This window comes from Rhinopithecus bieti, unplaced genomic scaffold, assembly GCF_001698545.2.
Source record: "Rhinopithecus bieti isolate Rb0 unplaced genomic scaffold, ASM169854v2 scaffold_8211, whole genome shotgun sequence".
Lineage (NCBI taxonomy): Eukaryota > Metazoa > Chordata > Mammalia > Primates > Cercopithecidae > Rhinopithecus > Rhinopithecus bieti.
This window is the reverse complement of record NW_016805759.1, coordinates 347,641-366,065: the sequence shown is the minus strand read 5'-3', so window position 1 is coordinate 366,065 and position 18,425 is coordinate 347,641. Positions and strand designations below refer to the sequence as shown.

Below are 18,425 nucleotides of genomic sequence, written 5' to 3'. Positions count from 1 at the left end.
AAACGTTGATGAGATAGGGCATTGCAGGCTGTGTCTTGTCATTCACCTTACCGATTTTCCATGTAAACTGGGAGCACTGACGGTGTGGGTCATGTAACCCATGGAGGGCATGGAGCGTCGGTCCACGTGAGACGAGTTCTGCAAGTGGGAAGACAAGAAAGTCACACTGGAGCCCAAACCTCTGCCACTCACTCCCAGGGCAGCCTGCCCCATGCCACGTCCCCTCTGAGCCCCAGACTCCTCATCTATGAAATGAGCACACGTATCTTACTCTTAGGGTTAGAATCCTAAACGGTGAAAGCCCTTAGAAAGTGAAAACTTAAGCTGGGTTGTTATAAATAGTTTAACTGACTGGACACATGTCTTTTCCTGCCTTTCAGGCTGCAAGGAAGCTGACTTGTAGTTGTGTGACCCCCTGCAAGTTACTTTGTCTCTCCGCGCCTCAGAGTTCTCATCTTTGAAATGGGCATAAACATAGCACCTACCTCACAGGGTTGTGGTGAGAATTTAAAGCGAAGCCTTTGGGAACTGTGCCTGGCATCTATTATTAAAATGTACTGCCTAAGTATTAGCTATCATTATTATCCCAAATTACTCAAATTTGTGTTCAAACCAGGCAAGACTCCTGGTACCCTCACGCTGACCCAGCAGCCTGGCAGAGCTTCCTGAGCCTCACCTTGACAGCGTGGCCCCGTGCCTTCCTTGGAGAATCCCCCAGTGAGATGTCCACACTCCTCCTCTGGTCCGGTGGCTTCACTGTGACTCGCTCTGCTGGCGTGTGTGGCCGCCGGGGTGGGAAGACCCTTGGGGGTCCCGGGGGAGGGATGTCCGAGGGAGATGGAGGCACAGAGACGGAGCGGGGCACCTCTAGCATGCTCCTGCTCCGGCCCTGGTCGGTGAACTCTGGGGAGCCAAGGCAGATGGGTGCCGTGGGGCTGCCGTGCCGGAACTGCTGGCGCTGCTGCCACTCGTAGAGCTGCCACACGGTGCCATCCCGGTGCGCCCGGCGCTCTTCACTCGACATCTTCAGGTGGCTGGCTCGGTCCTGCGCGTACTTGTAGTCACTTGGCAGGTTTCGGGGAGGTGGCGAGGAGCCCCCCGAGGGGTGTCGGGTGCTCCTGGGAAGAGTCTGGTAGTTTTCTGGGAAGGACAGGGATTGGCCAGGACCCTGGCGAGGAAGCGTCTGGTCCAAGGGAAGACTGAGGAGAAAGGATAAGAACACATCAGGCAACCAAGTGAGGGTTCTGCCAGGCTTTGGGGAATAAACCTAAGTAAACCCACAAAGCTGGGCATGTGGGAGAGTCCTGTGAGAACCCCAAAAGAATGATCAAGGCTGACGTCCAGGACTTCAGTCACTTCCCCTTTTTGCAGACAACTCCAAAACCATTTTTCTCTGTCAACTTCTTCTGCCAGGACAACTTGGCTACCCCATGACCATCAAGTAGAGTGCAATGTGATTAAACCTGGCTTTTCCTTCTCTTTCCACTGCCAGCAGTCAGCTCTTTCCATGGCTGTGCATATTGATAGAAAAGGCCTCACAATTCTCCAGGTTACCAAGATTTTCTCTCTGCCTGGTATCCTTAGCACTAAGTTCTGGAGGTTCATAAAGGAAGTGGCTGGCATCAGTTCTCTTTTTTCTGGACTCTTCTAGACTAGACACTGATTAATTATCTCCCTCCAGACAACTTTGAGATGCTCCTAACTGGTTTCCACTTTGTCCGCAGTCAAGTGCTCTGATCAAATCAGTTCCCTATTCCAAAAATTTCCATGGCTCCTTGTCACTTGTGAAATAAAGTCTAAACTTCTCAGCCTGGTACTCACAGCTCGCTAGCAGCTGACCTCAACCCACCTTGCAGGCCTGCTGTTTTCTCACTGCTCTTCCTACCAGGGTCATGCCAAATGCCTAGGGCCCAAAACTGAAGGAAGTACTCCATCTCAGAGTCACCCCTGCACGTGCTGGTGCCTGACAGTCAGCCCCACCCTAGTCCTGGCCCAGCCTCCTCCACACCTGAGCAACATCTTGCAGTGGAAAAAGGAAAGGTAGGAGTCTAACCTGGGTTTGAAGCCGAGCTTTACACTTGCTGGCTTTGTGACCCTAGGCAGCTTACCTGACTGCTCTGAACTTCCATTTCCTTACTTGTAACATGAGGACAGCATTACCTGCCTCATAAGGCTCTTCTGAGGAATCAATGAGACAGGTTAGGAAATGTGATCTCCATGTCTGATACACTGAAGGTCCTTCACTAATGTGTGTACCCTTCCTGTCCCTCCTTACTCTTATAACACTGTTCTTCCCTCCCCCTACCTGGATGGTCTCCCCTTGCTCTATTTACCCAAGTCTTACTCATTCTCCAGGATGCTGGCCCATGCCTTCCCCACGTGGACCTTCTGCAGTGCCACAGCCCTCAGTGATCCAGCTCTGTTTGACCTAGTTATCACACTGCCTGTAACTTTTCCAAGGTCCTATATTGATGTGATCTTTTCATACTTGCAAGACATGTTTTCCCAGGCCAAGGTGAAAATTCTTGAAAGACAGGAACTGTGTTTCAGACCACGGTATTGTCCACAGTCTAAGAAAGTCCTATGCGTAATTAGTCCTTCAATAAACACTCCAGCACACAAAGCTGGATATGATTTCAAAAACTACCACCAACTAGCCATCTTATTTTCTTTGAGACAGATTCTTGCTCCTTTGCCCAGGCTGGAGTACAGTGGTGCAATCTCTGCTCACTGCAACCTCCACGTTCCGGGTTCAAGGGATTCTCCTGCCTCAGCCTCCTGAGTAGCTGGGACTACAGGTGTGCACCACCATGCCTGGCTAATATTTGTATTCTTAGTAGAAGCGGGGTTTCACCATGTTGGCCAGGCTGGTCTTGAACTCCTGACCTCAAGAGATCTGCCTGCCTCAGCCTACCAAAGTGCTGGGATTACAGGCATGAGCTACCGTGCCCAGCCTCCACTTTATTTTCTGAGAAGGAAAAAAAATTAAGCAAGGGACGAAGTATGGAATTTTACTAAGCCTGAGAGGCAGCATGCTGTTGTAAAAAGAAAACAAGTTTTACAGTCAGACAGGCTTGAGGTCAATTCTGACTCCGCCTTCACCTATCAATTTTATCTAACATTTATTTGGTGCTGACATTGTGCCAGACATTGTTCCAAGCCAACACTACTCAAAGTGTGGCCTGTGTGCCACCAGCATCAGCACCACCTGGGGACTTGTTAAAAATGCAGGTTAATGAAATAAGCCAGGCATGGAAAGACAAATACCGTGTATGACCTCACTTATATGTGGGATCTAAAAAGGTCAAACTCACAGAAGAACAGAGTAGAGAGGTGGTCACCAGAGGTTTGGGAGGGATAAGAGAGATGGAAGGAGAGCTGTTGGTCCAAGGGTGCAACGTGTCAGTTAGGAGGAATAAGTTCTGGTGACCTACTGCACAGGCATAGTGACAATGGTTAATAATAATATATATTTCAAAATGACTAAAAATAGATTTTAAATGTTCTTATCACCAAAAAGAATAAGCAGGTAAGGTGATGAATATGTCAATTGGTTTGATGTAATCATTTCATAATGTATACATATATTAAAACATCACATCTATCCCATACATATAATTATTATTTGTCAATTAAAAATAAGATATATTTTTAAAATGCTTGTTATCAGCCCCACCTCAGACCTACCTAATCAGGGGATGGCGCCCAGGCATCAGTGTCTTAACAAGCCCTCCAGGAGATTCTAGTGCTCTGTAAAGTTTGAGAAACTGTTCTAATTGTTTTAAAACTCAACTCATTTAATCACTTTAGCTATATGACCTCAGGCAAGTATCATCCAAGCCCTCTAAGTCTCACTTTCCTTATTACAAAATGGGGATAGTAAGAACCGTTTTGAAAATTGCTGTGAGGATTGAAATACTTGTCATTCAAATAAAGCTATCTTTGCCATTGCAGGAGATAACTTTAAGATCTCTTCAACCTACTTGTCACACCTGCCAAGTGAGTCAGCCTGTCACTAGGTGGCAGGGTTTGCTATTGATTTCCCAAAGTTAGACATGAATGTGCCTCTGAGACGGGGCAGTCCTGAATCCTTAAAACAGAGGTGGTAGCGGTGGCGGAAACCAGGCTGGAGGCTTCCTCTGGGGAGTTCAGGACTTGACTAACCATTGTTCATTCTGCCAGAAGCAAAATGCAAACTATGCGAAGCATTTCAGAGCTGTGCTCCCACCCATATGCCCTTCCCGGCTGGCTCTGCAGCTCACTCCCTTGCCTGCCTACAGTGCCTGGAAGGTCAGAGTCCACCCTCACCTCCCCACTGCCCCACTAGCAGCACCCCAAATCCCTGAGCTCATCCTCTAAGCTGTACCCTCCATTTACACATAGTCTGCCATTTCGGAGTGACCCCAAGGTACCAGTACAATGGTGAGCCCTTGCTCCATGGGCCAAAACAAGGTAACTGACTATGGAGGAGGATCACAGGAGGAGGTGGTACTGTGGTTGAGGTATAGACCCCATGGGAGCAAGTGGGAGCTTCCAGAGTAGCTTTGCCCCTAACAGCAGATCCATTTGCTGGCCCCCCAACCTCCGGTCTTACCCAAAAACTGGGCTCAAGGTCTCCTCACACCATGCTCTGTGGCCATAGGGCCTCCCTGTCACTGAGCAGGCACTAAACAAGATATTCTGATACAGCCACTACAGAAATGGTCATGTGGAAATGCAGTATCATTTTTTACGACCAATTATTATACTTTACTCAGCAGATGTTCCTCACCCTAACTTCCAATCACACAGGACTCCCACTTTCTACTCTGTTCTTTACTGTAGTGTTTGAATCTCCTGATCCTAACTCTATTCCCCACCCCAACCTTTCTATTTTACAAGTATGCATTACTTTAAACACTAGGAGGTCAGGGTGGGAAAATGAAAGTCTAAAATTTCAAAACAAGCTCTTAAAATACAGTAAGATTCTAGGAGTATGTCAGTCTGTCTCCCACAAACCATATTCTAAAAAAGTTTAATGATGTGAAATATGTATCTCCCATTAGAAATAATTCCCTGTTGGTTTAAAGCCAAAAATACAGGATCATATTGCAGTTTAAATAACCCTCCTCCCAATGTCTTAATGTGCTCAGTCTAATGAGATTAGCAGTCTTGATGATATCAAAGCAGAGATATCTATCTGGTATATTTTCAAATGGAAAATGGAGGAGGTTCCTTTATTCAGCAGCCAGATCTATTTATGACTTACTGTAAGAGACTACAAATATATCTTTTAAAAAAAAAAACCTGGGACTATAAGAGGCAGGCCTTTTAAAATACAAGAGAATGATCAGAGATGGAGACACTTTGCTCACTTAAAGATTGGCAGCATTTTCTGTTCTATCTTCTGCCTTCAGTTCTTCACTTTTATTCACTTTCTAGCCCATTGAGATCTGCTTCCCCTACTAGAATGAAATTCCTCTCACTGTGTGCTCAGTGACCTCCAAAGCCAATGAGCTGTTCTCCTCTACAGACGTGATGTCTCTCTGCCCCTTAGATAAGAATGGCTCAAATCCCCATCTTGTATCCCAGGGAAAGTCCTATGCCCTCCCCACCCACCTCTTACTTCCCTGTAAACTTCTCATTCTTTGTGTCTCTGATGCACACCCCACTCCCAACTCTCAAATTCAGGCCATTGTGTGTAGTAGAATAACATGGTTTACAGGCTACTGGAGCAGTTATGTAGAGACATTTCATAACTGACAACTTATCACTGCATATCAGTCACCCAGCTTTTGACAGTTTTTTCTGTGCCCCTGCCATGAAGGGTTTCTCACTGGCCATGCCATCTTACTGATTTCAACCCCTCCTTTCACTCTGCCTCCTGAGCTAACTTTGACACTGTAGCTCTATTAAGGATGGCAATTCAGGTTTGCCCATCTAAGCCCCTCAAGCAGCTCAGTGGAAAAAGGGTTTCTGCTACTAAGCAAAAGACTCGCGAGGTTCTGGACTTTCCTTCAGGGGTGCTCAGTATCCTTGAAAGGTACCACATCTCAAGTATCTGCTTTTGGTAGGAAAAAAAAAAAAAAAAAGGAAGGAAGGCACCATATCCAGGTGGAAGTCCTTACCTGCAGCACCGTGCACTACCGCCTGGACTCCTTCCAACTGAAACTCTCCCCCACAGAACCTCCAGTTTTCCTCCCCCATCTTCTCCTCATCTCCTTTAGGTGACTTAGTTTTTGCCTGACCCTTAGGCTGGGGGTTCTCAGTGTTCTGTTGTTGGCCCTCTGCGACTGTGCTCTCTCAGTTGAGGATTCTTAGTCCTGGCTGGCCCATTAGATCACTGCGGGAGGAGGGACGGGGGAAAATGTGCTTCCTAAAAACCTTATGTCCAGGCTGCAACCCAGACCAATGGAGTCAGATTTCTGTGCAAGGGACTAAGGCCTCACCAAATGTTGAAACTCTCTAGGTGATTCCAATGTGCAGCCTAGCAACAGTTTCTTGACTGTGGACATGCACTAGAATCACCTAGGGAGTTGTATGTATGTTTTATTTATTTATTTATTTATTTTTTGGAGACAGGTTTTTCCTCTATCACCCAGGCTGGAGTGCAGTGGTACAGTCATAACTCATTGCAGCCTTGAACTCGTGGGCTCAAGTGATCATCCCACCTTAGCCTCCCAAGAAGCTGGGACCACAGGTGCATGCCACCACATCCAGGTAACTTAAAAAATAATTTTTTTTTTGGTAGAGATGGTGTCTTGCTATGTTGCCCAGGTTGGTTTCAAACTTCTGGACTCAAGCAATCCTACCACCTCGACCTCCCAAAGTGCTGGGATTATAGGCATCAACCAGCACACCTGGCCAACCTAAGGAGCTTTGAAAACATACTGATGGCTTGTCCTCACCCCAGACCAACTACATCAAAATCTCTGGGGTTGGGCCTCAAATGATCAAATCATGCAGACAGGATTAAGAAACATGGCTCTAAGCATTCCACGTTGGTTAATCTCAACTACTGCCAGGGCATTAGTTACCGTCTCTAAGGCAATGACTCTAGAATCCCTCTACAGCCTGTACCCACAATCCCTATAGCCTCCTGGTCATTTCTACCTGGACACTCCAAAAGGACCACATTCCTCATCAAGCTCATGTCTCTTACCTATGCTTATATCTGCTGCACAGCACCATATCTACCTATTAACCAAGCCAAACCTGAATGCTAACTCCACTCCACCCATGTCCAGAACTCCAACTCCCTACTTACATATCCAAAATGGAAATCCTCATTTCCCCCAACTTGTTCCTTCCTTACCCTTCCCCATCTCAGTAACCACCAGTTGCTCAAGTCAAAATTCTCTAGATCTGTTTATTGTAGCATTATTCACAATAGCCAAGATTTGGAAGCAACCTAAGTGTCCATCAACAGATGAATGGATAAGCAAAATGTGGTACTTATATTCAGTGGAGTACTGTTCAGCCATAAAAAAGAATGAAATCCTGTCATTTGCAAAAACATAGATGGAACTCGGAGACATTATGTTAAGTGAAATAAGCCAGGCACAGAAAGACAAACTTTGCATGTTCTCACTCATTTGTGGGAGCTGAAAATTAAAACAATTGAACTCATGGAGATAGAGAGTAGAATGATGGTTACCAGAGGCTGGGAAGGGTAGTGGGCAGGGGGGAGTAGGGATGCTTAATGGGTACAAAAATATAGTTAGATAGAATCAGTAAGAGCTAGTATTTGATAGCATAACAGGATGATTATAGTCAACAACAATTTATTGTACATTTAAAAATAACTAAAAAGGGGTCAGGTGCAGTGGGTCATGCCTATAATCTCAGTACTTTGGGAGGCCAAGATGGGAGGATTGCTTGAAGCCAGAAGATCGAATCCAGCCTGGTCAACATAGCAAGATTACATCTTTATTTTAATTTAAAAAATAAAAAATAACTAAAAGGGTACAATTGAAATGGTTATAACACAAATAAATGATAAATGCCCGAGGTGATGGACACCCCAGTTACCCTGTTTTGATTATTACATATTGCATGCCTATATCAAAAGATTTCATATACTCATAAATACAAGCACCTACTATGTATCCACAAAAATTAAACAAAGTTTTTAAAATTCTAGACATCATCCTTGTTTCCCTCATCCTGCATTCGAATTCACTTATAACCTTTGCTGTTTCAACCTCCAAAATGTATCTCAAATTGGTTTATTCATCCTATTTCCATTGTCACCCTCATGGACTACTGCAATAGCCTCCTTCCTAGGCTCTTACCTTCTTCGTGAAATATTCATCAGATCACATCACTTACCTGCTTAAAACCTTCCAGTGGTTCCCTATTGCTTTTTCAAATAAATTTCAAATGCCTTACTTTGGAGAATGAGGACCTACATTACATTACCCCTGCCAACTTTCCAACCTCACTCAGCAGTAAGGTCATCTTACAACCACCTACCAGGGGGCTACTTAGGCCAGCACCAAGAAGGGCAGCTTCCCTTCCCTGTGTCCTCAGACAGTAGCTTTCTGTTTTATTAATAAGATACAAAATGTGAACAAACAGGATTGACACCTGGTCATTCCCAGTTGGGAATGGGAAGGTGTCTTAGCTACAGCACAACAGGCCTTCTCTTCTAGTCTGCTCCACAACAATGTCTATCAGTTACTTAGGAAGGCTCCATTGTGATTTTTCCACCATCCACTCTCACAACTGCCCAGCTGGACCAGATTAAAGAGGCTACAGCAACCTACATATGCACAACACACCCACATACTTGAAAACAGGACTAGGCTATTCCCCTAGGAGCACTGACCACCTCCAGAGTCCACAGGTAGAAAGTCTGGGCCTGGCCAACAGGGAGAATGAAGTGTGACCTTTCAGAGCATGTTATCAGGCCTGTGGCAGACTTGGTCTGGATGCTGGCACATCCACTGCAATCCCTGGGGAGCTCTCTGAATGCACATTGGCTTTGCTGTCTCCTCTCTTGTCAGTGATTTGTTTAGAAGCCTGAAAATAGTGAGCGGAATCTGTCACGTCTTTCGTAATGAAGACAAAGCACAGTGGCTTCTGGGGACAACAGGGAAGCTAGTGACCCTGAATTCTTCACATTCAGAAATGTGTCCTAATTAATCTGAAATTATAATAAAATACAGACAGTGCTTGGCAAATAGCAAGATATGCATGTCTTCAAAATAATTAAAATCTTCTTGAAGGAATAGATCTGATAAAGCCCAATGTCAACAGTGCCTACGCACTTCTGTATGTGCCTGGAATTAACAATGAATCTCTATTTACTCTAGTTTCTATACACATTTCTTGGATGTAGAGAAGTAGCAGCAAAAGAGGAGAAGATCGGTTATCATTTACATGCTGAATGTCTCAAGGCATTCTCTGAGGAGCAGAAAAGACTCTGGTGTAATCATGTGGGGGCCTTGGAGGCTCACAGACCCAGGACTGAACTCTGGCCTTACCACCTGTGTGCTGTGGGCAGGTTCCCTGACTTCTCCAAGCCTCAGTTTCTGTCAAGGAATATCACCCTTTCTTGCAGGGTTGTTACAGGGATTTACATAGGTAATGGCGGTAAAGAGTTTAAGGCTGCCCTTACGCAGCAAGTGCTCGCTAAATGACAGCTATTGCCACTACATTATCGCACTCGTTATAAGCAGTGATCCTGAGTCTATTACTCACCTCCTGCTGTCCCCCTTCTGGGCCCTTGCCCAGTGCTCCACCTGGGCCAGATTGCTCTTCCTTTGGCTGTGTTTTTCAGGGTTGGTCCTGGGAGGAAAGGCCCGCTGGTACCCGCCAGTCCCATTCTGTTCTCCTGGGCCATATGAGGCAGGCAGCATTCCATTCTTCTCTGCCCGTTGGGGCTGTGCCTGCTGGCCTCTTGGGCCACTGGGTAAATCCATAAACAAGGCATCCTCCTCGGCCGGCGAGTACGGAGACCTGGCCTTGCTCCGGTCCCGCTTGCCCTCCAGCGGGTCCCTCTGGGAACGGTACTGCTCTCCCTCCTGCTCCTGCCTCTCGAAGTTGACAATGTCATCATGGCCACGATGAGAACAATCTCTCATATGTCCAGGTCCCACCCGGCCACATTCGTGACAGGACTCTGTGTGGTTGGCCTGGGGGACAGCCTGCCGCTCCACCTTCTCCATGTCCCTGCAATGACAGCAGCACATTCAGTTTGCTCCACAGCCAAGACTCCACGATGAAATGCACTGTACACTCAGTCACCTGCAGGCCTTTGCACAGGCTATTCCCTCTGCCCAGAATACCTTTCATGCTCATGTCCTCACTCTGCCTGCCTAACTTCTGCTCCTTTGGGGATCTGGCTTAAACAATACCTCCTCCAGAAAGCCGCCCTAACATACACTTCCAATTTAGAATAGGATCTTATGCTGACCCCACTGTCACACTAATCGCACTGGACCAAAACTGTGTTTATTCATCTAGCTCCCAAATAAACTATGAGTTCTTTTGGCCAGAGGCCCATCTGGCTGATCATCATACGCCCAGAACTTCTACACAATGACTGGTATAAAATAGGCACTCCATAACTACTACTGCAAGAGAGAATGAATAAATTATACATGTGACATTCACATGAAGACCACTCCTGTGCTTCCATTCTACTCTGTGCTACTGATCTTGCCTTTTCCTTTTGCGATTTGTCCGTTTGTCTGTCTGGGGCTTAAATGGAAGGCTCCTGAGCTCAGGATCCCTCCCACTGGTGTCTAGCACAGCCCAAAGTACAAATGATAGCATAATTAACACTCTTCAAAGATGGTGAATAGAGAATGGGCACAGCAACCTCTTTATGTGAACAGCAACCTGTTTCTATCTTATCAGGGAACAGTTCAAACAGAAACAACTCTCATGTCTATCTACAACAATTCTGTGAAGTATTATTAGTCAGATTTTAACAATCAGGAAACTGAGGCACAGAGAAGATCGATTGTTTGCCCAAGATCAAACAGCTGGAACAGAGTGGAGCCTGGGCTTAAACGCAGGTAGACTCCAGAGCCCATGTGTAGTAGGCTTTGCTCTACTGCCTCTCCACATGTGTCTGTGCAAACCTGGAAGCTATAAAAGAGAATGGGGTGGGGTGATAGGTCAGGGTGTGAACTGAGGCTACAGGAGGAGCTTTGGAACATGGTGGAGGGCTCCTCTTTCATGGTCCATCTCCCCCGGTAAGCTGCCCTTCTCTCTGCCTCCTTGGGGCAGGGTCCTAGTTGTCTGCATCCTGATCACCTGGCACCAGGGATACAATAGTGGCTCCACAAGCTTTGCAGAATTTAGATTAGGGAGGCAAGAGAACTTGTTCCAGCTCAGCTCAGATGGACTAGAAAAATTACCAAAGACCTTTACTTAGATGGGGCAGCTGGTTTAGCCATACTCCTTGGTTAAAAAAAAAAAAAAAAGGTCCTGGCCTTAAGATCCACCACTCAAAATGGGGCCAAGCCAGAGGCATTTTCTTCTCCACATGAGAGTACATAATAGAAATGCTACTGCATTTACATCTCGGTGGCCACACCCCAGGTGTCTTTGCAACAACTTCAGAACCCCAGCTACCAATAATCAACACAGATTCAGGACAGAATCAACTCACCCTGAGAGCTAGTTAGAATGTCAATATAATGTGAAAATACAACCCTCCACATGGGGTCTGCTTCTCACTGTGTGTGGGTCTGTTGCCTTTAACTTAGGCAGGGTGATATGGTTTGGCTGTGTCCCCACCCAAATCTCATCTTGAACTGTAGTTCCCATAATCCCCATGTGTCGTGGGAAGGATCTGGTGGGAGGAAACTGAATCATGAGGAGGTTACCCTCATGCTGTTTTCCTGATAGTGAGCATGTTCTCATGAGATCTGATGGTTTTAGAAGCAGCTTTTCTCTTTTTGCTTGGCACTTCTTCCTGCCATCATGCAAAGAAGGACATGTTTGCTTTCCCTTCCACCATGATTGTAAGTTTCTTGAGGCCTCCCCAGCCATGTGGAACTGTGAGTCAATAAACCTCTTTCCTTTATAAATTATCCATTCTCAGGCAGTTCTTCATAGCAGTGTGAGAATGGACTAATATACAGGGAGAACTGAGAAAAGCAATCACTCTTCTTGCTGTTCATGTACCAATGTCTTTTCCATGGAAACCCCAAGCTTTGTGGGAAAAAATAATGCGTCTTTGGAACTCCTCTTATCCAACGGAGGACTTCTTTCCTCTCCAACCTCCACACTGTATCCACTGCCCTTCTGATAATAGCATTTCAATTTTCATTTGGGGATCACTTTCTCCTACCCTCAGTCCAGGTGGTTCAGGTGCTGCTGACTCCCTGTCCAGCTGAGGGTCCACAGTCTCAGTGACTGGTTCAGGAGTTGACTACTCCAGGCCAATCAGAGTCAGCCCTGGGACTTCGGTTGGAGCTGCTGCAATTGTGTGGGAAGGCACCGCTTAAGAATGAAGTTAACACAAAGGAAAGCAGGTGGAGAAACATAGAATCCTAAAAACTTGGCTTAAGCTCCTACATCTAACCATATGTAAAACAGATATCTCTTTGGATTTTTTAGTTGTTAATAAATAAATTCCACAGCATCTTGCTCTCTCACCCAGGCTGCAGTGCAGTGGCATGATCATGGCTCACTGTAGCCTTGATCTGCTGGGCTCAAGTGATCCTCCCACCTCAGCCTCCTGAGTAGCTGGGACTACAGGTGCATGCCACCATGCTCTGCTAATTAAAAAAAAAAAAAAAAAAAAAAAAAAAATTTGTAGAGACTGGGTCTTGCTATGTTGCCCAGGCTGGTCTCAAACTCCTGGGTTCAAGTGATCCACCTGCCTCAGCCCCTCAAAGTTTTAGGATTACAAGCATGAGCCACCCTACTGGGCCTAAATTCCCTTTTTCAGTTGTTAGCTTGAGTTTGGTTTCTGTTACTTATACTGGAAGGGGTCCTGCCTATTAAATCATTTTACAATGACATATTGAGATACTGATGAGTGAGGGCCCATCCATTGTTAACATTCAGTGGCTCTATAAATTCCAATAGGAGGAAAATATGGGAAATATTCAGGAGCCCATACTTAAAGAAAAAGTAATTCAGCTGGGTGTGGTGGCATGCCAAGGGAGGTGAATCACCTCAGGTCAGGGGTTCGAGACCAGCCTGACCAATATGGTGAAATCCCGACTCTACTAAAAATACAAAAATTAGCTGGGCATGGTGGTGTGCACCTGTAGTCCCAGCTACTCAGGAGGTTGAGGCAGGAGAATTGCTTGAACCTGGGAGGCAGAGGTTGCCGTGAGCTGAGATTATACCACTGCACTCCAGCCTGGGTGAGAGCGCAAGACTCCACCTCAAAAAAGAAAAAGTAATTCTTACTGTAAGCTTATAAAGGGACAACTCTGTTCCACAATGTACATAGGACAGTTTTTTTTCTCTTTTTTCTTTTTTTCACACGATGAGTTTTAGCTTTGTTTTTCCTTTCTCCCTTTAATCCTCCATAACTAGATTAGTGTAACCTGAACCAACAGTCCTCAAGTTGCCTAAGTTGGCCATTATCTTCTTTTTTTTTTCTTTTTTTGATACAGGGTCTCACTATGTCACCAAGGCTGGAATGCACTGGTGCGAACAGATATCACCACAGCCTCAGCCTCCGAGGATCAAGTGATCCTTCCACCTCTGGCTCCTGCGTAACTGGTACCACAGGCTCCTGCCACCACGTCTGGCTAATTTTAATTTTTTTTTTTTTTTTTTTTTTTTTTTTTTTTTTGTAGAGACAAGGCCTTTCTTGTTGCCCAGGCTGGTCTCGAAATCCTGAGCTCAAGCAATCCTCCCAACTCAGCCTCCAGAAGTGCTGGGATTACAGGCATGAACCACTGTGCCAGGCCTATCTTCTTTATTATTTCTTACATCCAGGAAACCACCCACAGAGGATGTGCTGAGGCTACTTCAGAGATGATGAAGGCTCTGGCTGCCCTCTGGATCACACTCTGGCCAAGTTGCTGAAGCTTTAGAATCTGGCATGCTGCTTTGGTTATACTTGCTCTGATATTTCTAAGTGGTTAGTCCAATTGTGATACCCAGGTAATTGTATCTCCTTGTTATTCACACCCCAAAGATAAAAGAGCATCTTGTCATAAGAGCCAGATAGTGAAACAAATATGCCACCTATGGGTATGACATTAGAATTGAGAGGAAATGAAGGATTCTTCAACTCTGGAACCCAAAGACTGTGGGCATAATGTCTCAGCCCAACCAATTGTAACATGGATTTTTCTTCCTTCCCTAACCAATCACCATGTATTTACCGAGCACCTATACAGCCCCCATTGGGACAGGCACCTGGGAGTATAAGAAAGTAGTAGAGAAAATAGCCTTTGCCTTCAAAGCCAGACAACCCTGAAGCCCAATTTAATTATGGTAACCACATTGAATACTGTTCCCATAAACACCTGACCCTCAAATCATGGAGTCTGTTAGTCTTCTCTAACCTTGGAGCTAATTTAACCATAAGTCTTAGTCCTTACTATGACTGTGCATGAGTATATACACTCCCATATATGCCAGTGCTTCCTGGAAATAAATTTGACAGAGGATGATAAATAATTTTCTTTAGATTAATACCAGCATTTATTGCAAAACAAAGCTTTAGAGGGCGGCTAAGCGAATGGTAGTCAGTTTGCCACTGGGCAGTTTTCTAGCCCTGAAGACTTTGGGGTTATGAACAGTTCCTTATTCCCATGGCTCCCGGGACTTGCATAAGATGCGCCTTTGTGCACAAAATGTTCATGCTCTGGATGCAGGTAAGAAGGTGAAAGTAATATTCCCTACTCCCCCACCTTACCAGACCTAAACATTTAACTTACTAAGTTATGGAATTTAAGGTCAAAAAAGTTTTTTGGTATTCTCCCTGTCTCTTTGCATTCCCAATAATTTAACACATGACTTCTTAAGTCAGGACACTTGTCACAAAACAGATCTGCAATGCTCGATTTAGCACAATGATGGGAAAGAATGAAGCACCCCTCGGCTGTCAATGACTGTATTACTCAGGCAGCTTGGCCATGCAGAGCATAGATGTTTAGCTAAGACAACACAAGCCTTTCCAGATGGGCTGCTGTTCCCATGCAGGTCATGCTATGATCATGAACATCTGAAACCAGTCACTGTTCAAGAACACAGGAAATTCCTGACACTCAGTGACCATTTTGGTCATATGTGTCACTTTTTGAAAATAACAGCAGGCACAGATTTTAGAACCAGTTGGACCCAGATTCAAGAGCTGGTTCCACCACACATAAACTGTGTGACCCTGGGCAAGTGACATCTCTAGTCTCAAGTTCCCCATCTGTAACATGGGATAACAGTGTCTCCTTGGGCTGTTGTGAGGATTAATGGAGACAATGCACAGAAACAGCATAGCACAGTGTCTGGCACACAGTATGCCCTCAAATACAAATGTCTTTACTACCCAATAAGTATTCCCTCCTCCTTTGCCCCAGTTTTTTCAAAGTGGCAATGTACACTGCAAAACACTTACAGTTCCCAACCTCCCTTGTAGCTGAGGATGATCATATAACATAGCTTTTGGCCAATAAGATATAAGCATAAATTGCTAGGTGGGGTCCTCCAGGAAAGTCTTTATAAGAAGGCAAGCTTAGCTAACCCCTCTCTTCTTCCTGCCTGGGATTTAGACTTTGCTGAACTGCAACATGATAAAAATAAGGATGCCAGTCATATGCTAAAAGCTGGGTAGAAGGAGATAAAGAGCCCATGTCCCTGATTGCATGACAGTGCTACTGTACCAATCTACTGACTACCCCTGGATTTCTGCTATGGGAGAAAACTAAAACCCAATTTGATTATGCCACCCTAAATTGGGTTGTTCATTTCTAGCAACCAGACATGACCCCTAACTGTTACAAGGGGCTACTCTTGTAACAGTTGGGCCCCAGCATTTCTAGCATATCACAGAATACTATTTGTCTGTTTAGAGCAAATTCTTATTTTCCCTTCCAAGTGGGAAGAGCACATACCTCAGACTGGTGATACTTCTCACTTATTTCTTTTCTTCACAAGAACTTGAATGTTAACAGATCTTACCAAGCAACTGTGCACTGATTATTTTATTCTGCCTCCAAGTCATTTATCTCATCAGGCAATGAGGAATAATATTTCCCTCTATCTTAATGCTAAATGCGCACACACCCCACACACATTCAATCTCATTCAAATACTGAGATGGGAAGAGGAATGACAGCTTGTAGGGGCTTGATAGAACCTTAGTCCTGATGATCGACATAGCCTTTCTGTTGTAATCCCACTCAAAGGATCCCTCCCAACTCACCTTACCTAAATGACCAAACTAGGAGCCCAAGAACAAGAACCCAGGCCCCTGAGAGTCTTGGAGAGTTGGATCCGAGCCAGGCCAGATGATGAAGTCCTGCTATGGGAAAGCAGCTCAGCCTGTGTTAACAGATCCTGGGTCCTGAGCACTGATCTGCAGTCTCAGGAATAGGGTGGGCTCAAAAGCCAGAACCCACTCTGGGCATAATCAATAGACTTGTACAAAAGACTGAAGAGAAAGGAGCCCAAAGTATGTGGAGCACCCTAAGGCAGGCTCGCTCTTTTGAATGAGTTCCTAGCATTTGAGAAATGGAGAAGGGAGTTAGTTTCTTCTTTTCCCCAGAGTTAAATAGGGCAGCCCCCTTGGGATGGAGGGAGAATAGCCTGCTACTTTTCATGCTGTGCTCTGCCTAAATTAACAAGAGGGCTTGACAGCTTTGATGACACCCTCCACAATCCTTCAGGCCTCCCTCCCACAGAGAAGAGCAAGGCTGCAGAATAAATGAAACAACCAGAATGCTACGCTGAGGTTGCCTCCTGCCTCAGTAGAGCAGCTATTGGCAAAGTCCCTTTTAAAGTTGTAGGGATTGACAAACCAGATTAAGAAAAGGAAAAAGCTACTCCAGGCCTGCCAGCCCTCCTCACTTTGTTCATTCCTGCCTGGAGAATCCTTCTCTGTTTCTTTTACCTGGGTAAGCCATGCCACCAGTCACAGCTCAACCTGAGCCACCCTGAAGCTCTAGCATACACCATGCTCACTCACTTTCCATCTCCCCAGGGAAACCAGCAGTCACGGTCTGGGAGATACACTCTTTTAATGGCCAGGGCTTGGTTATTGTTACCATATGCTAGGTTCTACTGTGTGCTAGGAATCTGTCACGGACAACCTGTAATCCCTGTAACAATTCTGCAAGGTCGGGACTGAGCCCAGAGAGGCTGAGGGCACACACAACTACTGGATTACCTATAATAAATGGACTCTAACAAAGGACAGGAGTCTGGCAGCGGCAGCCATCACTGACTGAGCACTTACTGAATGCAAAACTCTGAGCTAAGCACTTTACTACCTCTTCTTATCACCACACAAACCCACAGTGCTAGAGACATTTTTCTTTCATGAAAAGTAATAAAAGTGGCCAGGCACGGTGACTCACATCTAATCCCAGCACTTTCGGAGGTCAAGGTAGGTGGATCACTTGAGCTCAGGAGTTCAAGACCAGCCTGGCCAATATGGCAAAACCCCATTTCTATTAAAAATACAAAAAATATTAGCCAGGCGTGGTGGCAGGCGTCTGTAGTCCCAGCCACTCAGGAAACTGAGGCAGGAGAATTGTTTGAATCTGGGAAGTGGAGGCTGCAGTGAGCTGAGATCATGCCATTGCACTCCAGTCTGCGTGACAAAGCCAAACTCCCTCTCATAAAAAAAAAAAAAAAAAAAAAAAAAAAAGAATTAAAGTGATGCTCAGAGAGATTAGCCAACTTGCCTTGGATCATGCAACTAGTGACATAAGCAGGACTCAAACCTCATCTGATACGACTCCAAAGCCCTGTGCAAGGCTGAAAACATGTCTATAAATTACTTCTGGTGAGGATCCAAGAGGCTAGTCCAGTCTCCAGGGCTGTCCAGCTACACTTTGCCGATGGTGATTAGAGTTTGGAAGGCCAAAGACTTAGCTCTCAAAGACAGTGCAAATAACCTAAAATGTGTGGGCCACTTCTGAGCAGGCCGATCCCCCATGCACGAGTCCCAGGAGAGCGTTCCGATCACTCCCAGCCATCCCAAATCCTCACTGGAACATCTTACAGGTAGAGGTTTCTCAACTGTTTTGTTCATCTGTTCATCCATTCATCTGCCTACCCACCTGGCCAGCCAAACATCCATGTACCTGTTGCAGATCATAATCTCGAAAGATACAATCCTGAACACCATCATCACGAAAGGTCAAAATCCCTAAAGTTGAAAATCACAATCCCAAAAGATTAAAATCCAGAATGTTGAAATCCTAAAAGCCAGATGTGGTAATGGAGAAGCCAAATATCATTCCTTCTTCCTGTATTCCTGCACAATGGAAGAGATCAGTAAAACTGTTCCCTCG

The 18,425-nt window shown here is 45.4% G+C and overlaps 1 protein-coding gene across 17 annotated transcripts in view; it reads right to left on the bottom strand.

Moving 5' to 3' along the window:
* The window catches only part of PLEKHA7 (pleckstrin homology domain containing A7), a 238,946-nt gene that overhangs the window by 37,068 nt on the left and 183,453 nt on the right, over positions 1–18,425 (bottom strand). For all 17 annotated transcript variants that reach the window (XM_017873634.1, XM_017873620.1, XM_017873628.1 and 14 more), the window contains 3 exons: positions 9,685–10,155; positions 677–1,199; positions 52–138 (listed from right to left, as the gene is read on the bottom strand). In XM_017873634.1, the coding sequence (XP_017729123.1) occupies positions 52–138; positions 677–1,199; positions 9,685–10,155 (1,081 nt within the window). The remainder of the gene's footprint in view (positions 1–51; positions 139–676; positions 1,200–9,684; positions 10,156–18,425) is intronic.